Source organism: Myxocyprinus asiaticus, chromosome 33 (genome assembly GCF_019703515.2).
Source record: "Myxocyprinus asiaticus isolate MX2 ecotype Aquarium Trade chromosome 33, UBuf_Myxa_2, whole genome shotgun sequence".
Classification (NCBI taxonomy): domain Eukaryota; kingdom Metazoa; phylum Chordata; class Actinopteri; order Cypriniformes; family Catostomidae; genus Myxocyprinus; species Myxocyprinus asiaticus.
The window spans coordinates 33,204,921-33,228,259 of record NC_059376.1 but is presented as its reverse complement, the minus strand read 5'-3'; the positions used below and the strand labels follow the sequence as shown (position 1 = coordinate 33,228,259).

The window sequence follows — 23,339 nt, the reverse complement described above, 5'->3', positions numbered from 1 at the left end:
AGGCCTTCAGAATCTTGTAAAAGAAGAGTAGCGCTCAAATGATCTCACTTTAGCTCAGACTGTAGAGACGCCTTTTAAAATAACCATATACATGTATAGTTTTGAAATTATTAACAATTACTCTGCATTAACTTTTTAAAATATTGTGTAATTCGTTTTCAAAAATATATTTATACAGTAAACGTGACTGAAAAAAAGCTACATGAATTGCATTACTAATCTTTGTAGCTAGCTTATAATTGTTACCACATTATTTGTATTACAGAGTATTCGTTATTATTGAAGTGTTTATTATTGTTAAAGTTTGTATTATATTTAACGTGTTTTGAAATAGGTAAAAATGGACATAATAATTAGAATTTTCTAATATAACTAAAATAAGATTTTTTTATTATTATTATTATTGCAGCAATGATTCGTTGTTCAATGCACAAAACAAGCAAAGCAAAAATTAAGAATAAAATAAAATTTATTTTTGCAAAATTTACACAGATTGTACACTTCGCAACGTAAGCATCAGCAAGATTTCATTCAACAAACAATTGTTTTACATCTTAGCCTACGTCTTTTTTTAAGATTCCTTTTGAAGTTTTTTTGTGAACATGACTTTGACAAATATGTATTTATCATCAAGATATGCAATATACTTTTTTTCGCTGTGTAACACAATATATCACTCACAAAGGGAATACAAATGTTTGCTTGTAACCACACTGAATCAAAATAACGTCGGCGTTCATCGTTCTTCTGAATGAACATGGCACGATTTTTACAGACACGGAGCAGAAAAGACGGAATGATAGAAGTTCCACAATAACAGTAATTCTAGAATTGTCCCTTTTAAATGATGATGCAAATTATTCTAGGAATTGCACTAGTCACACGGAGGCTTAATCCGTTTTGTAAATAATCTAAATGGATTATAACAAACGTGAAGAATTTTAAAATACACAATTTACAGGAAAATACTACGGTCACCCTGCTTAAGGTCTAAAATTCACCTCTGCAGTGTCAATAATCTTCAGCATCTTTCAGTTAGATAGGCAAAAACTATAACCTTTATACATAACCATTTTCTTTCTGATTAATCATAAACTTCAAAGAAGCCACGACCACCAAACACGAGTCAATCGTTAGTCCGTATTAAGTTTTTTTTTTTTTTTTTTTTTTTTCTGGCGATTTAACTAGACATATTTTATATACATAATTGCAATAACAGAACCACAAGGCCCACAAGTCTTGGGAACGTTGAACGAGAAATCTATAGGCCTAAACGTCTTAAAGACATGGAACACATGAAACGCTATCCCTATAGTCTTTTTTATTCCATAGACCCTCACTGTTTCTCTGGAGTGTTGTTGACCAGGGGACCATACAGTCCATTACTGTAGTTCTGATCCTTATGCAAGAGAGTCCTGTCTCTAATCAAGTCACTGAAGGCGTAGTCCATTGGCGGCCTAAAGCCCAATGTTGGCATTAGACCTGTGGTGGAGTAAGGAGCCATGAAGGCAAGACCTCTGCTGTGAGCCGAGTATGCCAGCCGCAGTGGGTTCAGGCCCAAATGCGTACTGAGAGAATAGGTGCTGGGATCGGCACCAAAGTGTGGAGCATTGGGTTGCAGAGGGGAGAAGGCAGACCTATTGCTGAGCGTCATGGTTCCGGGTAACATAGGCCTGGGGGTGGAAGATATTGGCGGCTGTACGCTCTGCAGCATCCTTTCCGCCGTCCAGGACTCCTCTGGACCCTTGGCTTGGCCGCTGTTGTTGAGTATTTGCTCTATGGCCTGCACCACGTCTTTCCCGCATCCTTGAAGGACAAGCTCCAGGACGCTGCGCTTGTGGTTGGGGAAGACCCTCGTTAAGATGTCGATGGCGTTCATCTGTCGTGATGCTGCAGAGGAGGGAGAGGGCTCCTGCTCGTCTTTATCCGTATCTGAGCCGGAGTCTGAGCCTAGTGGACTGATTGAGCCCGGCGTCTCCTCTCCGTCTTTCAAAGGTTTGGCGATCGGGGAACTCACGATGGATTCTCGGTCACCGTTTTCCGAGCCGGAGCCATGGCGCAAATCTGGAGATGAAATTCCAGGAACAGATTCGGTGTCTGTGGGTACGGACTTTCCCACAGCCTGCTGTGGAGTCACCGATCCTGGTAAATGTGTCTTCGGGAACAACTCGAACTTTTGAATGTTTGATTCTGCTGAAATAGATAAATGTAGATCAACAAATGTCTGCAATAGCCTAATGTCAATTGGACAATAAATAGTAGGCCTATAGCTTATGTTTTTGTGCATAAAGACGTTGGATAGGTAAGATACAGTTGTCTGGTTTTTAATTAATGTGAAACTGAAAGGGAGACTTTGAGGGCATTTAACAATAAATGTAACCACTATAATAAAGGCCTATATATGACATATAAACCAACTACATATAAAATATTTACCTACCGGAGTTGGTTTCGTTGTTCACTTGGCCAAAGACCTCATAGTTATGTCGAGGAGGAATGATGCCGTTGGCAGCGGCCAGGGCCAGACCCTCTGCAGTGCCGTAGAGCAGTTGCAGCTCTCTCGCCTCGTTCTCCTCCTGAGCCTGCTGCCTGCGGAGCGCAACCTGAGCTGCCATGACGCGCTGTCTCTCAGCGATCAGAGTGCATTTGGCACACATGCAGTCCTTCCATCTGCAGTAGCGCTTATGCCCCTTTAGAGCGGACACAACCCCGTGATTCCTGCACCGGGCGCACTTGGGCGTTCGTGGATACTTCTCCGTAGCGCGAAGCAACAGCTGTGGGGCCCTTAAGAGGTTGCTGGCCATGGAAACCGGTATGGAGGCGGCGGCCCCTGCATGAACCTGCGACCCTGCTTGGGCGGCGGGCGGGATCTCTGGACGAAGATCCATATTCTCCGAAATAACAAACAGTCGATCAATAGGTTAAAATACGTGCGCAACCGAAGTGTTTGATCGGAGAGGAGCGTGCGCAGAGTAAAGACGCTTCATAAGCATTGGGCAGAATCAATTCACTGCGAATTTCTTCAGCACAGCTCTGAAGCCTGAATGCCAATGTCCGAAAAATAGACTTTGTTTTTTATTTAGGAATGTTGCTCAAAGTCTTCTTTCCAATGCGCCTCTTTGCTCTTTAACTTGTTGAGCGCAGTTCATATGCAACCAAACTGCTTCTTTCTTCAGAAAATCGTAAAACTAAAGAATAGCAGTTTTGAAAAACACCAAATTCCATCGAAGAAATGTTAAACTACCTTTAAACTTACTGATAAGCCGACTCCAAGACAGAGCAGTCTGAGAGAGGAGAGTTTGCTGCTCGAGCCAGTGTGAGACACTAACTTCCTCGAGAGATCTTCAGTGGATACAGATCCGTCTCGATCTATTGTTGCGCCCAAGTTTTCATTAGACAAATTTGAAAACAATGTGGCGCCTGTCATTGGCTAAAGGGGGAAGGAGCTATCTGATTGGCTAGTCTCTTTTCAACTGTGTCCACCTGCGTTCTTTTCTCAAATAACAAGCATCAATGCAGAGCTAAAACATGAAACTTTTATCATAAGAAATTATTTACTAAAATACAGGCAATTCATCTTGTAAGACAAAATGACTATTGCGCATGGTTGAAGTATTTGTCATTCATTTATTATCAACCGCTATTTTGCCAAAATAGCAAAGCTGATTACGGGATCTTCTAGACTTTAAAAAGCAAGCTATTTTCTTTGCAAGTACATGTTGACCGAAAGTAAGTTACACTTTTTAATCTTTTGAAAAACAATGCGATTTTGTTTCAGGGATTTACTGTAGTGAAGAGCCAGTTCCTCACATAGAGTGACGTCAATATCGAATTAACGCAAAACGGTAAGTTGTCACGCTAAATTTGAAGGGGAATTCGTTTCGACTTCACTTGCATGTATGTATTGATTGTAAGTGTTTAATGTGAATATTTTTATTTTTGAAAATGTTTCATAACTCATGTGTTGCATTGATTTTAAAACATCGAGTTAAAATTAGACATAATGCAAAGAGAGCTGGTTCAATTTATAATACGATTTTTACTGTCAGATTTTAACAGGCCACGGGGATATTTGATTATAGGGTAATTTAGGCTGAATTAAATTAAAACTATTTCGCTATGGCTTGTGCCCTAAATGAAAGCTGATATAGCATGTCTACAGCTATTGATATTTCACTTTCACGTGGTTAAACGCGATCGGAGTCTGGCATTTGCAAGACAACTAGCCTATAAGCAAACTTCTTTTCTCTGTATATTTTTGTCGACATCAAAATGGTCAAAACGAAAGACAAGAGAAAGTGCCACATATAACTATATTAATAACATGCTAATAATTATAATAGCTACTGTTGTTTGTTAATTATTTTAGAATAACCTCTTACATATATTATTGTTGTTAATTTGATTACAGAGATTCAAAAATGAACGGCAAAGATAGGCCTATTACATTATAATTGTAGGCTATAATTATTGCGATATTATCATTGTAAAGCTGACCGATTTTTTTGTGTCTTGTCTCTCATGTCAACGAGATTAATTTAGCATGAGGTCGTTTTTAATTTTGAATAGCCGTATAGGTTACAGCAGAATACATTTTGAATCAATTATCATACACAGTTTATTCCTATGGTCATCAGCTATTTCAAGGTGTCACAATGATAAAATGCTTAATGAGTGATTTTTTTTATTTTATTTTTTTAGCACATTATAATGTATTTTAAATATACGCACTACAAATTCCCCTGGAGACAGGATTGCTGTGGTTTCCTCAACTACATTTCCTGTGCAAACCCGCTGTTATATCTGCTCAAATAGTCGAGGACTTTAATTGTCTGAGCATTATTCATTACAGTAGTGCTGAATGGACAGATATGATTCATTTGAAAGATTTTAAACAAGCAAATTCCAGGTTCCCTTCAGCACCTGGAATTTGAATTGAATGCAGCCTTTGATAAAGTGATGCAGGCCTGTCCTGTTTCCCTGTTGCACGGTTTCTTATTGTTTACACACTCATTCACAGTAAGCAAATGCCATCTGCACGCTCTCATCTGCACCTTTAATTACCCAACCAGCACACTAATAGAGAGGATATTATACTAAAGCTTTTTGATATTCAGAGTCATAATCTTGGTAGCGATCTCACGCGACTGAAAATAGACATCCCGAGATCATTATAAAACCACAAGCAAGCGTTGATTGTTCATAAACTGAGAGATGATGAAAGCACAACTCTTTTAACAGTTATGATCTTTGGACAGATATGAGATCGCTTTTTAAAAATCACAACGGAATGTCATCTAACAGTAAAACAAAACCAAAACCAAGTAGACTCATATTATTTGCAGTGTTGCTCATTCAATGCAAAACATCTAGAGTATGCGGAACAACAATCACACACAAAATGTGGATGTGCAGAAGTGAGATTTTAATGAAGTTTAAATAATGAACCCGGCCTCTACACGCTTTACTTTGAAAATCTCTCCATTGAACGGGCGTCTCTGTGAATTCCAATTAAATGCCCCCAGGCAATTAAAACTGACTGTGGGCACTTAGGAAATTCAACATTCTTTCAACAGTTCATCAGACCTATGCATCAAAAACCCATACAAGGCTTTCATTCCCTTTTTAGGATCTCCACCGCTGACTGCGTTTTACACATTTTTAAAGCCGCACAAAAGAGATGCTTGACCCGACATATGTAACAGCATGTCTCTGTTCCTCTAGCACCCCGGGGCGCTATTGTACGGATCTTTCTCTCCGCTGATACCGGCCGGAGCGCGGCAGGACCCAAACTGCCTCCACGCTGAACTCCTGCTGGAATGGTTTTAGTGGGCAAAGCGCAGCAGAGGTTAGAGTAGCAGATAAAAAGGGGGAATGAGGGCGCAGCAGCGCGCGGATTTGAAAAACCAGTGTATTTACACGCTTCATCTCGTCTCCAAGTCCTCATTAGGTTGTTAACCTCTTGTTCACATGAAAAGCTGCTGCGCCGCGCAGGACCCTTGAGCGCAGCACTGGTATTCCCCTAAAGGCACAGAACAAAGCGCTTAAAATAACTGCGTTAAAATGAGTTTTTATTGGGATTCTTAGGATGGATGGTCGATGCTGCATTATTTATTTATTCATTCATTATTTTTTTCATAAAACCATATAGTAGTACTACATTATTATTATTATTATTATTATTATTATTATTGGAAGCCACTGATTATAGAAATTTTGGGGTGAATTTTGACTTTATGTAACTGACATTCAATGGGCAAATCTTGATTTTTAAACATAATTTGCTTTGAGGTGCATTTTGTGTGACTTTAGCAAGCTGTGACTTTCAATATGCAGCTTTTTCTTCACTCTCTGAAACTATTGTTGTGTTGCATATCAGGGTTTCGGCTACATTTTTACCCCCCATTCCTAATAAATAGGTTTAATTAAGGGCTTTAAATAATTAAACGTTTGCATTTCTGCCACAGTGGGTCTCTGAGAGTTCAGGAAAAGTTTGAAACTGTGAGAGCTAGAAACTTACCTTGTTTTTAAATCTGGCAACCTGTTCTGTGTCTTGTGTGGGAAATAGCCTGAAATTTCTCGTTCTTTCTTTTTGGGTTCTAACTGAAAATTGAGATGGAGATAACACGAAGTGAAATCATTCATGTAAAATTACTTTATTAAGACGTCCTTAAGTAACAATCCAAAAAGTTACTGTGAGTGAGTCCAGTGACGCACATCCACTTCGCACACTAAGAATGCACAAACGCTGATGACAAATGAAATGATTTGTGTGTGTGCTCATGCAACAGCCAATTAAAATGCAGGTTCCATCCCTCCACATCTGCCTCCCTTTACAAACGAATCAAACAGAAAAGAAGGAACCTAGTGAAAGAGCCCTCATTGAGATCACAGATGGAGTATAGGTTTTTGCAAGAAATTTGAGAAACACCATTGTCCCAAATCCAAACTCAATGTGGTCCTATACAATGGTTCCGGCTTTGAGCAGCGCCGACTCAATTGGCCTTGTTTTTTAAACTTGAAGTGTTCAGCACAAAGACCGACCTCCTAAATGTCACAACCGCTCCAAGTGGGGCTCTGCAGCGCGACGCTTTTGGAAAAAGGAAAAAAGAACACAATTATGAAGCAATAATTACTCTGCTTCTCTTCGCACGCCACTGCGTCTATTCAGTCCCCTTTAGCCCCATTTAATGCTTTAACCTCGTCCGCGATAATCCGAATACCATGGCTTTATTTTTTCCCTTTCCCCTGCAGAATTTTCTTACGAGACGGGAGTGGGAAACGAGGCTTGTGGTGACCTGGACCATGGCCGTGTCAACTTACTTTCTGGACAAATTTTTAATATTGGAAGATTAATGCACTGCGTGGGCTGGTTGATCAGTGTCGACGTTAAGTAGTGACTGGTGAAAATGACACGAAATTTTTGCAATAACTGAATCCAAAATGCTGCATCCGATCTTCCTCTTCTGTAGTCTACGAGTTGCATTTTGGTACCGCTAAAAGAAATAAATGTTTGTTGATTGTACTAATAGCGAAAATTTAGACCACTTAAAAAAAAAAAAGTATAATAATATAATAATATCGCCAATAACAAAAATAAAAGGCTTTATTTTATAACTTATATTAATATGTATCATTATTATTCATAAGTGTTAAGTATTATCATTAGAGTTTAATATCTTTCTTGAGGTTTATTTGAACATTTATTATTAGCCTCAAAGATCAGGCCAGTTATAGCCCTGGATTTTTTTTTTTTTTTTTTTTTAATCGCACGCATAATCCAGCCTAATCAATACTTTGTCAACTGGATATCAACAGGCCTAGCTATGAGCAGCGAATATTGAAAATGAAAATAGTATAAAAAATTGAAGATAAAAATATGCGCTTTTCCGCTATATATATATATATATAGCGGTAAGCGTATATTTTATCTTCTTCCATTTTTTTTTAATTCTATTTACATTTAATTTGTATTGTAGTTGGGACAATAATTTTTATTTTCAAAATTCCTCCCTATAAATGGATTTAAGCAACCACGTTTTGTCGGTAGGCAACATTGCAAAGCTGTAAAATACAAACACTAAAATATCTCACAAATGGGCTTACAGTATCCAGAGAGTTTACCTCACTTTTGTTTTTAGTCACTCGTGGAATGTATAAAATATGTTTGAAGGACTGCAGTAATGTTCGCAATATAAAAAGTAAAAAATAAAAAAAAAGGTTTAAAGCCTACTTGTAATTTTTAATTTAATGGGTAATTCCTCAGACTAAATTATTAAGTGCTCCCCAGTCTCCCAACACACACACACACACACACACACACACACACACACACACACACACACACACACACACACACACACACATGTTTGTGCAGTTATCATTATGAGGACTCTCCATAGACATAATGATTTTTATACTGTACGAACTATAGATTCTATCCCCTAACCCTAACCCTACCCCTCACAAAAACGTCTTACATTTTTACATTTACAATAACACATAGTTTAGTATGTATTTTTAAGCGATTTGATATATGGGGACACTAGAAATGTCCTCATAAACCACATTTATAGCATAATACCCTTGTAATTACCAGTTTGTTACCTAAAAAAAAGTCCTCATAAACCACTTAAACCTGCCCACACACACACACACACACACACACACACACACACACACACACACACACACACACACACACACACACACGTTAAAACAAGCAAGTTCAACACATTACCATTATAAAGCAGTGTGACAGTCTAACCTTCAGGTCTCAATACCAGGGTTAAGAAAGGAGAGCATAAAATCAGTATGAAAACTCATGGAGATCTGTGAATGATGGTTATAAAGCATTCCGTTTGGTAGTAGCCAATAAAACTATTCCTGTTCACACCAACCCCTCCCGCCTGGCTCCGTTCGCACACATTTGCCCAGAAATGAGCTCCTTTTGTGGGCGACTCTTTAAGCTGCATAGATTCTGCTTCTCTAGCGTCTCTGAGAAAGTAAACTTTGAATGACCCTCCAGGTTAGTTTAGTCTGGGATTTAAGCATCGTTGGGTGCGTGGATGCTGTGGGATCAGGAACTGCTTCAAAGATGAGATCACTTGCGTCAGGAATTCTCTTCTCTCACCAAGGGCCAGCAGCATTCTTGACCTGTAATGATTGGTCAAACATTATTGAACGCTTCCCTTTTGTTATTGAAGAATATGAGTCACCATCTGATGTTGCCAGAGGAGAATGTGTCAAAGGAAGCCACAAAATAACTCTATTGTCCCTGAGTGCGAGAGTTGGGGATCGAACCATAATGGCATTAGAAAACTGATTCTTGACAGCAGCTACAATTCTGGATTGCTGATTGAGATGTCAAGGACTGGTGACCAACAGCGAAATTATGTGGAAAAAAGATGCAAAACACTGCAAAACTAACTGAGTTGCAATATTGGCATAAACATTTGATTGTGTCTGTTACAAAACAATATCTTGCTTTCCATTCTTAATTATTGGAAGATTGTTTTTAACAAATGAATGTGATGTTTTTCTTATATATATATATATATATATATATATATATATATATATATATATATATATATATATATATATATATACATAAAAAATTTAAATACTGCATGTCTTTTGAAAGATCTCATTTATATTAATATATAGCCTATACATTATAAATTAGACATTTCAAAAGCCATGCAGTATTTTTAAGATTGCGTACACATATTATACTGTATATACACACACACACACACACACACACACACACACACACACACACACATACACACACACATTATATTATACATACATATACATGGTCAAAACTTTTGAAACACGCCTGAAATGTTTCTCATGATCTTAAAAATCTTGATCTGAAGGCGTATGCTTAAATGTTTGAAATTAGTTTTATAGACAAAAATATAATTGTGCCACCATATTAATTTATTTCATTATAAAACAAATTTAATTTAAAAAAAAAGTTTTTGAAATTGATGACTCGGACCAAATAACAAAGAAAAGCAGCCAATAAGTGCCCAACATAGATGGGAACTCCTTCAATACTGTTTAAAAATCATCCCAGGGTGATACCTCAATAAGCTGGTTGAGAAAATGTCAAGAGTACATGTCTGCAAATTCTAGGCAAAGGGTGACTACTTTGAAGATGCTAAAATATAACACAGTTTTGATAGTTCCATTTATGTTATTCCATAGTTCTGATGACTTTACTATTATTCTAAAATAATATATATATATATATATAGTGTGTGTGTGTGTATGTATGTATGTATGTATATATATATATATATATATATATATATATATATACACACACACACACACACACACACACACACAAATAGGAGGAAAATCAAAATCCATTTAGTCTGTTTTGTTGTTTTAATCAGGAGGATTACTGTTTCAATTGTGGGAATTATTGCTCTTCTCATATTGCTCAGAACACACTTGCCAATAGAACAACGAGTATGGAGTGTAGACAAGCTGGATCAAGCTGAAAAGAAATATCAGTTAACTTATAATGACAGCATTTCAGACCGGTGCACATCAGTGCTTTCTGCATCTGTGAGCATTAGCCTAACATTCTGTCACTGAAACAGTAATGTCACGTGCAAACAGGAGCATAACCAACATTTCTCCCTCAGGCTGTACTGACCTGCCTTTCTCACCTGATTAATCATTTTAAAAACTTCAAGAGAAAGATTAAAAACTTACCTTTCATTGCTTGTTCCTTCTTGAATGCATGAACATAACAGGGAGAGTGGACTAGGTCAAACTTAACATGATACAAGGACAACAGTTATCAGCAGATTCTTAAACAGATTCAAGTCCAATACACTCAGACAATATTCTATATTTGACCCCAGTCATAATATCAGAGCCATTGTGAGTGCAGAAAAAAATTAAATCACACTGAAAAATACTTTAATGCCATTGCATTAGATACAAAATATCAAACAAAAGTGGCATTGCAAGCAAATGATGCAAGAACTTCTCTCAAAACAAACTCTACTTTCCACATTTATTTTTAAACATCTGGTGCCAAGGTCATTTTTTGTCAATGAAGTCAGTTCCCCTCAAGTATGCAGTATATACAGGTGTCCTAGAGGAACCACAGGTGTAGTTCAACACATTAATTATAGACACGTGTCAAAGTGCCCAAATACTTATTTTTTTACATATATTTTGAACAATATATCTATTGTTTTATAAACTGAAATCTATACTTTTTGTGAAATGTTTCACTTGCAAAGTGTATTTCTTTAAAATAAATGCCACTTGGTTTGATATTTTGTAATATAATGCAAAAACATGCATACATTTTAAGTGTGGCTCTTGGGGCCTCTGTATAAGAAGGTAGAAGCATTTATGTTTTGTGAATGCTCATTTTGAGGCTCCGACAAACAAAGAGAGCTGATTTCAAAGAATCGTTTGTTACCTGACCGATGCTCAAGGATCACAATAAAGCTATAATTTAGTTTGTTGTTGTCACTTTGAATAAGAGAGTTTTCTTCTTTGTTTTAAATGAATACTGAACTCATTGACCAGAACAATGTTTTGAGTTAACAAGTTCACTCTCAGCAAAGATAGTGTGTGCGTGTGGGTGGTGGTGGTGCGGAGGCTTGATTGATTCATGTTTTCCCAGGGCATATCATCTGCACCGGAAGTATGAATCGATGCACATATTAAACATTCAGATTCCTTGCGTGAGAACTTGACGAGAAATGCCAAGGCAACACACAATTAAAACCGCCCCCAGGTTAGAAAGATCTCTCCACCTATCTAGTGTAGAATTTTTTTTTAAAAAGGTTACATGTAAAGACATATATAAAGACGCTGCAAGAGGCCCTTTTTGCCATTTTAAAGTGTCATTGCTTGTACAATTTGGCAGGAGGATGACTACTTAATTAGCTTTCAAAATACTCATCTATATCCACTTAGAACCATATTCAGTTAAGCAGGATATAGTTAAATAAATCACACACCATGAAACAAACATGACTAATGCCATACAAAAGCCATGTTTTTTTTCCTCATTAAAACTTTAGAAATGTGTGGAGCTGCAGAGAGCACAATAAGCATTTAATTTCAGAGATGAATGGGCAAAATTAGCCATGATGTCTGGTAATACTGTACAGAGATGTCTCAAAAGCTCCACTGAAAAACAAGAAAACCAATTCCTTCTCATCTGTCCATTCACCTTTCCCAATTTCAATATCTCTGCACAGGAAGTGCAGCATTCATACAGTTGCACAAAGTGATCATGGAATATTCAGTTTAGTCCTACAGCTTCATACAAGACCAATCACGTGAATGCCATTGGGTTAAATACAACTACATTCTCATGAACAATGACAGAAAAAAAAAGTTTGTTTCTGATACACGGCACAAACACTCTTTAGTGAATTATACTATTAACAACATCTGGTTTGCATCAGCAATGATCACATTTGTACTATTTCCCTTTTGTACTTTCATAATTAAATCAAAAGTTTTAAATAAAAACCTCACAACCAATAACAGTCCAGATTCCAGTAACCTCAAACTGGAACAAAATTAGGTATGATCTGATTGGTTTGTATTAGATCAAGCCAGAGGAAACCACGAGTGATCCCTCCTGTCCTAAGATATTAATTTATCAGCAGCTCCATGTTAAACTGGAGGAAGTCCAGTAGAAACATCTTCTCTCATCTGAAGTATGAAACCATGATTTGATAAAAATCACCCACACATGAATGAAAAATCAGAGTGGCAAGACATATGCATGTTCATATATTCTTTATATAATGTACATCAACCTAAATCTAATACAGCATCAAACTTAAAAAGGAAAAAAAAGGAGAAAAATAAACATAAGCAGTTGAGATTAAAACCAAATTTCATCAATTTGGGTGTCAGGGAGAAGCCAGGCTCTGAGTGGTGAAGGGCTGTCCAGGGCGACGCTGAAAATCAGGGACTCCGAGAGCCTTGGTGAGTGTAGGGGATAGGAAATGGTCCAGCGTTCCCAGGAAATGTCACTTTGTTTGACTTTATTATTTGTTGTTTATTTAATTCATATTTTTTCCATTTCATTTAAACACAAAACATGTCTTAAAAAAGCAGCCATAGTGAGAAGTCCTTGTGTGTGAGGCTGGCTATTTTAGACTTCCACACATTTGCATGATTTTTTTTTTCTTTTCGGTTATTTTACGTTTGGGTAGAGAAAAAACATTACACTGCAGTTATGTGAGTGAGTGTTTATCCGGTGTGCTAGTGAAGGCCTCAGTGTGCATAAAATGTACACTTAGCATTCATATACAACGCATCGTGTGTGATAGTGTGTGGGTGTGTCTGGTCGCTGTGGATATCATGCTAAAAGTTCTTTGCGTATTCTTCTTCTCGCTTGTCTCGGATGGGTTCTACTCTTTGGCCTCCAGGAAAAGGGTCTCCTGAGGAAAGAGTTTGGCCTCCACCAGATTCCATGCTGGGTCTAACTGCGTTATCTGGGGAGAGACAAAGAAAAAGACCACGACCATTAACACACTGATACAAGAATATTTGGTAACACTTTGCAATAAGGTTCCTTTAGTTCCATAAGCTTAGTTAGTGCATTAGGTATTATACACATTGTGGCTCAGTGGACAGCATTGTTGCTTCTTAAAAAGAATCTCCCTGATTCTAATCCCTGCTCATCACTCCCAAGCTCACCCACTCCCCGTGACCCTACATAGCATAAGAGGCTATTGAAAATAGATGGGTAGATATTCTCTAAAGTTTTCATGACTCTTTGGTATTCTTCAGACATGTCAGCTGAGTGACAGTATGTTAAATGATGGTCCACTACATCACAAGATCTGTGTTTGAATCATGCCTAGAGTAGAATTAAAAACATTGCCTCTGTTGAACTAAGTCCTTAGTTGTGCCTTAACATAAATGCAATTTATACTTTACGTCACTGTGTAATTGCAGTTTCTGGGCAGTTTTTTTCTTGCGACTTTTGAGCCCTTTTGTTGTTGTTTTTTTACAATGTAGTCATTGCATAAAATTCTGAAATACTAAAATTTTGCTTGGCCCCTTAATCGCTGCTTGCAGCTATATTATGTATTATTATTAAAAATGTTATTTAAAAAAATAAAAATATATATTGTGTTCATCTCTCCTTCCTTGCAGCTTGAATACTTACTATAGGTCCCTCACAAGAGGATCATCATATTTGAGGATCCCCTTCAAAAATTGTTTTGAAAACCTCTGCATCACCATATTCCTCGCCATGGTGAATTTATGTTATCATAAAAAATAAAATAAAATAAAATCACAATAACAAATAAAGAGGACAGTCATATAAAATTATGAATAAGGGTCAAAGGTAATTGTCCATGGTGGTTTGGATATAACATCACACCCTGAAATGTTAAAAATGGCTTTTAAAAATCTGTCCAATGTAGTGAACACCCAGCACCAGTGAGTGAAAGAAGTGAACTGGAGACATTCTTATATACTGAACAGCGATCAAGACTTAACAAGCAATGCTAACGCAGTGCTATAACTTAAACTTTAAAATAAATTGAATACATACAGCTAAATACAAAAAGTCACTGCAATATCAAAATTGCAATCTATTAAAAACATTCACTTAGTATATAGGAGCCCTGCTCAAATCGTGAGGTGTGTGGGCTCAGAGTGGCTGTTCCTCCTAAACTATGCGATGTGTGGGGTCCAGCCATCTGATGTCATTGATTAGCTCTGAAATGTGATAATGTCCCCGTGTGAGGTACGTGTCCTGTTTCCTTTTGAGATAGTTGCTGTTTGTTATCGCAAATGGAACAATCCAAACCAAACACAATAGCAGTGCCACAGCTATGAGGTGAGCACTCCGAACTCATCAGCAAGGAATAAGAGACGAGCCCAACAACCAACTTCATTATCAAAGAGCACCACAATCTAAACATCAGAGCCACAACAGCAAACTAACTGACATCCAACAAATGACATTTGTGACAAACATCATGTTAGAGCCACGTCTCAGTTTGGGGATTTTTCAGAACGTTGCAGAGATGATGAGGAGTGGCGAGAGTTTACGTAAGCGGCTTGTGATACTGCAGCAAGAGTGAGAAAAGGAGAGCAAGAGATGATGGCTGCATTGTACTGAGCTAATAGCAGAGCGTTCTCCAGTTACATGGGGCCTTTGCTCACACCTGGGTGTCCACGCAGTGCACAGCTACAGCGCTCAGCACAGGGGCTTAACTACAGCCTGGTAAAAGGGCTCTGATTAAGGCCCATTCTGTGTTCTGAAGACCCCTCCAGGTCTCCATGCTTGTAATTAAAACACAGAGCTGAAAGCAGCTGGGATGGAAGGTCACGGGGGTCAGAGAATAAAGCTAACATATCATGTAGTTTCTGTGAGAGCAGCCAAGACATTGCAGGATATTGCAAAGCTGATGAAATAAAAACATTCAAACCAAAATGGTAAACAAGGAGTAACATTTAGGCGAGACCACGGCTCGTTGTCACACTTTTTTTTTTTCTGATTAACACTTTTTATTGATTCAGACACTTGAAACAGAACAGCAAACACACGTATATACACCGAATCAAATTTTAACCCTCATTATTCCCTGACCACCAACAAATATCCCTGTGGTCCAACTTGAGAATTCCATCGCCAGCAGGTGGGTGTGTCTTTAAGACCAAGCCTATACAATCTAGAGGGGGTCCAGCAGAATCAATGTAAAATCTTAAATTGCATAAGGTTCACCCTTGCATCTCTAGATGTAGACTTGACATTTTTTAGAATCCTAGCCCACATTCCCTCCTCCAATACCAAGTTTAAATCTTTCTCCCATAATCTCTTGAGAGAAGTTGAAGCTCTGTCCCCCAGACTCTGAATTAGCAGGGAGTAATACACTGATGCCTCATGGCCTTTTCCAAAAGCAGTAATCACCACTTCCAGAGTATCTGCCGCTTTATTGAGGTGTATGCTACTCCCAAAAATAGCACAAAGCAGGTGGCACAGCTGTAAATGCCTAAAGAATTGAGACCTGGGGATCCCAAAATGTTGAACCACATTTTCAAAGGATCTCAACACTCCAATCTCATATAAGTCACCGTGCGTATTAACCTCCCTCACAATCCACTCTCTCCAGCAGAAAGGGGACTTATTAATACATAATTTTGGGTTCAGCCATATGCTCGAAGCAACATTTAAATAAATGTCTGAATTAATCACTCTGGACACTTTTGTCCATACCGCGTGCAAATGCGAGATAACGGGGTGTAACTTAACTTCTCCGTTTAGTTTGATAGAAAGGCTTTGCAATGGCAAAATAGGGGCAATAACTTCCTGTTCAATACAAAACCAGGTGGGGCTCTCTCAGGTGGACCAACCAGCCAAGCGACCAACCAGCCAAATGTCTGAGACCGAATGCATTATAATAAAACAAAATCTTGGGTAGGCCTAGCCCAACTTTGTCAGTTGGCCTATGCAACTTACTGAAATGTAATCTGGGACGTTTACCATTCCAAATTAAGGACTTTGTTATGCTATCAAATTGCTTGAAATAAGAGAGAGGGACATCTACAGGGAGAGATTGTAGCAGGTAGTTGAATTTGGAATACAATTCATTTTAATAACATTACATTTCCCAATCATAGATAAATGTAATAAAGCCCACCTGCCCACATCGCTTGAAAACATTTTTATTAAGGGGTCAAAATTAACTAACTAAATCACACAAATTTGCTGGGAATAAAATGCTCAAATACTTGATGCCCAGTTTGGGCCACTGGAAGGCACCCAGCTGAAAAGCCGTTACTGGGCAGTACGCTGTCAAAGCCAAAGCTTCGGACCAATTAACTCTGTATCCTGAGAACTTAGAAAATGAATTAATAATTCTGTGGAGGCAAAGCATAGATCTAGTAGGGTTGGAGACAAATAATAAAATATAATCTGCATAAAGCAAAAGCTTATGCGCCATACCTCCTGCCACCACCCTTGGAAAATCATCCTCCTGTCTTATTGCGGGTGCTAATGGTTCCAGGGCAAGACAGAACAATAATGGGGAAAGAGGGCAGCCTTGCCGGGTGCCCCTATCCAGAGTAAAATAATCTGAAATGAATAAATTTGATTGTACCGTCACTAAAAGGTGTCTATAAAGTAACTTAATCCATCCAATAAAAGTATTCCCAAACCTGTATATTTCCAAAATCTTAAAAAGATAATCCCATTCTACCATATCAAACGCCTTTTTGGCGTCAAGTGAGATGGCAGCGACCGAAGTCTGATCATTCGCTACTGACCACATGATATTGATGAAATGTGTAATCAGAAGAGCTAGGGCCCTAAATAAACCCCACCTGATCTATATGTATAAGAGATGTCATAACTTAATCGGTTAGCCAAAATTTTTGACAATATTTTAACGTCTAGCTGGATCAGGGAAATTGGACAGTAACTCTTACACTCACTTGGATCTTTGTCCTTTTTAAGAATTAGACTGATCCGGGCTTGTGTCATGGTTGGCAGAAGCTTTCCATTCTTTATATGATTCCGTATAAACTTCTAGCAAAAGTGGAGACAATTCTGTAGCATAAGATCTAAAAATATTCAGCATCAAAGCCATCTGGCCCCAGAGCCATACCTGTAGGCAAAGCCTTAATTACCTCGCTAAGCTCCTCCAAGGTTATCTCAGAATCAAGATAATTTTTTGCTCAGTCGTCAGTTTAGGATGTTCTAATTGTTCCACAAAGCGTCTAATATCTTCAGCAGTAGATGAAGATATGGAACTATAGGAGGTCAAGATAGAATTCTTTAAAAGCATTATTAATATCAATGGCCGAGGTAAATATTTCACCACCAGCAGATTTCACTGAGGGAATGGTAGAAAAAGACTCTCTTTGTTTTATAAATCTAGCCAGGAGCTTCTCTGCTTTGTCCCCTGACTCAAAGTATGACTGTTTTGCCCTGAATAGCCAAAACTCCACCTTCCACGGCAAAATAGTATTATATCTGTATTTCAATCGGGTCAATTCTCTGAGGCCATTAGACGACATTCAGCGCTTCAGCGCTGCCTCGGCACTTTTAATATTCCCTTCCAATTACACGAGTTCTTGTGCTTTGGATTTTTTGGTGAATGAGGCATACTGTATGATCCAGCCCTTAAGAACTGCCTTAAGTGCCTCCAAAGCTACGCCCACAGAGGATACTGAGGGACCAGTTGGTCCCAGTCTCCATATAGACATTGATTTCAGCCTTTAGCATTTGTTGGAATTCAGGATTTTGCAAAAGGGATACATTAAAGTGCCAACTATATGATTTCTTTTTCTCCGTATGTGGCAACACCTCTAAACACACCAGGGTGTGATTGAGACTAAAATGTTTCCAATTGAGCAATCAACAACAGATGAAATGAAGGACTTAAGTATATATATATATATATATATATATAAAAATCTATTCTAGAGTAAATCTTATGGACTGAAGAAAAAAAATGTACAGTCCCTACCAGATGGGTTCAAAAGTCTCCAAATATCTGTAATACCAAGATTTTTAGACATCCTGTGAAGCGTCACTGTTGCTCTAGGGAGTTTGCACACTTGTGCTTCACTATGATCAAGGACAGAGTCCATCAAAAGATTAAAATCTCCTCCCAATATTACATCATGAGGGGTGCCAGTGGCTTGCAACAGCCCTTCAAGATCTATAAAAAAGCCCTGATCATCAACATTAGGTGCATGAATATTCACCAAAATATGACTTTGTCAGGGACCTGGGTAGCTCAGCGAGTACTGATGCTGACTACCACCCCTGGAGTCACGAGTTTGAATCCAGGGCCTGCTGAGTGACTCCAGCCAGGTCTCCTAAGCAACCAAATTGGCCCGGTTGCAAGGGAGGGTAGAGTCACATGGGGTTCTCGCTCTCTGTGGGGTGTGTGGTGAGTTGTGCGTGGATGTCGCGGAGAATAGCGTGGGCCTCCACATGCGCTACGTGTCTGCGGTAATGCGCTCAACAAGCCACGTGATAAGATGCGTGGATTGACGGTCTCAGATGCGGAGGCAACTGAGATTCATCCTCCGCCACCCGGATTGAGGCGAGTCACTACGCCACCACGAGGACTTAGCACATTGGGCCATATGAAATTGGGGAGAAAGGGGGAGGAAAAAAATACAGATATAAAAAAATAAGACACCGTCACTGAATTTCAGCTTAAACAATAAAGACTCGTCCTAATTTAGCTTTACTCTGTTTGAGACATTTGAATTGTAGATGTTTACTTATCAGTGTAATGACTCCCCTGCTCTAACTCGAGCCATCACTATAACAAAAATGTCCACCCCATATCTTTCCAAATTTTTCAGCTTCCTGCAGAGAAAGGTGCATTTCCTTAAGAAACACTATATCATATTTCTTACGCTTAAGAAGAGAAATAAACTTCCTTCTTTTTATGGGGTGCCCCAACCCATTCACATTCCACGTAGAGAGAGACAATCCACTCATATTAAGATTTTGAAATGTAAATGTGTCAAAAACAGGATTATAAAGACCACATTCCAACATTAGTGCAACAGTCAAACCCCGAACATTCCCTAGAACCAAACAAACAGAAAAAAAGAAAAACGTGCACATTAACCCCACGCACGACAGCGCCAACTGGTGTCCATCCCTCCAAACTCAAACAGTCCATGCACGCCTACGAGAACCCCCGCAACAATTGCCATCAGATTACTCAAGTCCGGTGTTTCTATACAAATTTTGTGAGACAGAATTACACAGCAAATGATAATCTATAAAACAAACTCCAGCCAATAGGCAGAATAAATACAAAGAGTGTGTAGCTTCATCCATAAAACTACCCTAAAGGTGTATTATTCTACAAAATAAACTCCAGCCACTAGGTGGAACCAGCACAAAAAGAGCGCGCAGATTCTTCAGACAGTCAAACAAATGTTCCGTGAGCCGGTCAATTCGGCTGCAACATGAGTGCAAGCAAATTACTTACTCCAATGACATAGCAAGAAATACTCCACAAAATAAACCGTCCCGAAAGTGTGTTGCTCTACAAAATAAACTCCAGCCACTAGGCGGAACCAGCACAAAAAGAGTGTGCAAACTTCAAACAGTCAAGCAAATGTTCAGTGAGCCAGTCCACTTGGCTGCAATGTGAGTACCACAAGGTGACTTACTCACTCCATTGTGAAGGACATCGCTTGCTGTGGGCATGTGAAAGTTTTACAGCCATCCTTAGCGTCTATTCTCAATTTGGCTGGGAATATCAGTGCCAAAGCGAACTTCCGTTGATGTAAATGTTTCTTGCATTCCTTGAATCGATCATGTTTCTCTCATCGAGTTCGCAAAGTCTGGGAACAAGAAAATGCTGTGGTTCTTCCAAGAAATCCTTCCTTTAACCCTCGCCTCGTGTAACACAAGATCTTTATCAGATGATCTCAGAAATTTGATCGGGGCCTGTCTCCTTCCACGGATTGCTGAACCGGAACCCTGTGAGCTCGCTCGATTTCTAGCTTATGGCCTGCTATGTCGAGCAAACTCGGAAAAAGCCCATCTAGGAATTTCACCATATCCTGTCCTTCTTCACCCTCAGGAATTCCAACGATACGGATGTTATTCCACCGGCTACGGTATTCTATGTCCTCCAACTTCTCCCAGACATGCTCCAAATCCACCTTGGTTGCTAGCGGATTAGCAGATAATTCCCTCTCCGATGACTCCAGATAAACGATCCATTTCTCAACAACCCCACTCTTGTAATCATATCAGTGAATTTTGCCTCCATGGCAGTGATCGATCGACGTATCACAGTAAGATCCTCCAAGTCAGCAACGACCTACGTCAGCATTGCCGACATGTTAAGTGTCTTTTAATGTCTCCAGAGCCCGAGGATTTTGAATTCTTTGACATCTTGTCCTCCTAGAACAGTTATGGAACAGAGTGTATCGAATCTCACCAGTTTATGTGTCATTTAAAAGTGTTAAAACTAACAAAGTGCGCAAAGCTCACCGTTCACACGTCCGATCCTCGCATGGCGTCACGTGACTTCATTGTCACACTTTTAACTAAAGTGAATATTTTCTCTGGGTGGGTTTATTTTTTAAAGTCAATTTCAGCATAGCCAGATACCTTAAAGTCTTGGCTACAAAAAAGCTATTGAACATGTTCAGCATTTTTACCCAGGAAAAAAAGATCCAGTTCATTGGACCAATAGCAGGGCATGTAGTCACATTATTGGGGTAGATTGTGTTAAGGTTTTGCTAAAAAAAAAACTACCGTCATAATATAATTGACCCTTTGCGTAAATTATATACAGTGCTGTGAAAAAGTATTTGCCCCTTCCTGCTTTCTTATATTTTTGTGTATTTTTCATTCTAAATTGTTTTAGATCTTCAAAAAAGACATGACATAAAACAAAGGCAACCTGAGTAAATACAGAATACAGTTTTAATATATAAATATATATATATATATATATATATATATATATATATATATATATATATATATTTTTTTTTTTTTTTTTTTTTTATTGAAGTAAAAAAAGTTATCCAACACCTATATATCACCCACGTGAAAAACAAACTGCCCCCTTAAATTTAACAGCTGGTTGTGCCACCTTTAGCAGCAACAACTGCAACCAAACGCTTCCGATAACTGGAGATCAGTCTTTCACAATGCTGTGGTGGAATTTGGCCAATTCTTCTTTGCGAAACTGCTTTAGTTCAGCCACACTGGAGGGTTTGAGCATGAACTGCCCATTTAAGGTCCTGCCACAGCATCTCAATCGGGTTCAAGTCAGGACTAGAACTTTAATTTTTCTTCTTTTGAACCATTAAGAGGTGGACTTACTCCTATGCTTTGGATCATTGTCTTGCTGCATAATCCAACTGCGCTTGAGCTTCAACTCATGGACTGATGACCGTACGTTCTCCTTTAGGATTTTGTGGTAGAGAGCAGAATTCATCTTTCCCTCACTTATTGCAAGTCGCCCTGACCCTGAATCAGCAAAGCATCCCCACACCATCACACTACTGCCACCATGCTTGACCATAGGTATGATGTTCTTTTTGTGGAATTCTGAATTTGATTTACGCCAGATGTAACGGGACCCGTCTTTCAAACAGTTCCACTTTCGACTCCACAGAACATTCTCCCAAAAGGTTTGAAGAACATCAAGGTGTGTTTTGGCAAAATTCAGATGAGCCTTAAAGTTCTTCTGGGTTAACAGTGGTTTTTGCCTCGCCACTCTTCCATGGATGGCATTTTTGGCCAGTGTCTTTCTGATAGTGGAGTCATGAACAGTGACCTTTATTGATGCGAGAGAGCCTGCAGTTCCTTGGATGGTGTCCTTGGCTTTTTTGCGACTTCCTGGATGAGTCGTCGCTGTGCTCTTGGAGGAATTTTGGAAGGTCGGCCACTTCTGGGAAGGTTCACTACTGTGCCAAGTTTTCTCCATTTGGAGATAATGGCTCTCAATGTGCTTCTTTGGAGTCCCAGAGCCTTTGAAATAGCTTTGTAACTCTTCCCAGACTGATGTATTTCAATCACCTTTTTACTTATAATTTCTGGAATTTCTTTCGACCTTGGTGTGTGCTACTGGGTGAGACCTTTTAGCCAACTTCATGCTGCTGAAAAAGTTATATTTAGGTGTTGATTTAACTGAACACAGCTGGCAGTAATCAGGCCTGGGTGAGTCTAGTCCAGCTGAACCCTATTTTGAATGCAGTTTCATAGATTTGGGGATTTAGTAACTAATGGGGCAAATACTTTTTCACACAGGCCCAGTTGGTATTGGATAACTTTTTTGCTTAAATAAATAACATTATCATTTAAAAAATTTATTTTGCGATTGCCTTTGTTTTATGTTAGATTTGGTTTAAATTTGAGAAACAATTTAGTAGGAGACATGTACAAAAACAGAATAAATCAGGATGGGGTCAAATAAATTTTCACAGCACTGTATAATAAGAGCTATAGCAAAAAATATGATGAAATTGAAAACTAACATTTGAACAAAAATTATTTTAATTTAAAGCTGAAGTATGTAATTTCTGTGCCACTAGGGACACCAAACAGAATTGCAAAAATACATCTTGTTTTCAAAACAACTTTCTGAATATGCCCCCGTTGGTCAAACAAGAGATAGTCCCACCCCATGCAATCTAAGCTGGTCTCTCAAAACAAGTAGGAATTTTTGTTGCACGCAGAAACTCAGTGTATACAGTTTTCGAGAAAATTTAACTATGAATGGCATACAGCTGTCTTTGCTTATTAAGACTTATTTCAGCTTTAAAAGAGTTTGAACCAAGAGGGTTTAGGGGTTTCAAAC

At 38.6% G+C, this 23,339-nt stretch overlaps 2 protein-coding genes across 4 annotated transcripts in view; both read right to left on the bottom strand.

Moving 5' to 3' along the window:
• Positions 1-558: 558 nt before the first annotated feature.
• On the bottom strand, positions 559-3,298 carry LOC127424045 (doublesex- and mab-3-related transcription factor A2-like). 2 transcript variants are annotated; one of them, XM_051668840.1, is made up of 2 exons: positions 2,441-3,298; positions 559-2,193 (listed from the first exon to the last, which is right to left on the bottom strand). In XM_051668840.1, exons 1-2 carry the CDS (start codon positions 2,886-2,888, stop codon positions 1,337-1,339), a joined length of 1,305 nt encoding a protein of 434 aa, XP_051524800.1. In that variant the 5' UTR covers positions 2,889-3,298; the 3' UTR covers positions 559-1,336. The 2 variants fall into 2 exon arrangements, with proteins under 2 accessions (XP_051524800.1, XP_051524801.1); XM_051668841.1 differs by having other exon boundaries at positions 559-2,190.
• Positions 3,299-12,785: 9,487 nt separating this feature from the next.
• LOC127424042 (FAS-associated factor 1-like) overlaps positions 12,786-23,339 on the bottom strand; it is a 103,064-nt gene continuing 92,510 nt past the window's right edge. For both annotated transcript variants that reach the window (XM_051668833.1, XM_051668834.1), the window contains exon 19: positions 12,786-13,508. In XM_051668833.1, the coding sequence (XP_051524793.1) occupies positions 13,425-13,508 (84 nt within the window). In that variant the 3' untranslated portion in view covers positions 12,786-13,424. The remainder of the gene's footprint in view (positions 13,509-23,339) is intronic.

Bases quoted from the DNA above. Each gene is read 5' to 3' on its own strand.
- LOC127424045 (XM_051668840.1), bottom strand. From the start codon at position 2,888: ATGGATCTTCGTCCAGAGATCCCGCCCGCCGCCCAAGCAGGGTCGCAG. The intron at 2,194-2,440 runs GTAGGTAAATAT...TATCTATTTCAG, and splicing joins GAACAACGAAACCAACTCCG to CAGAATCAAACATTCAAAAG.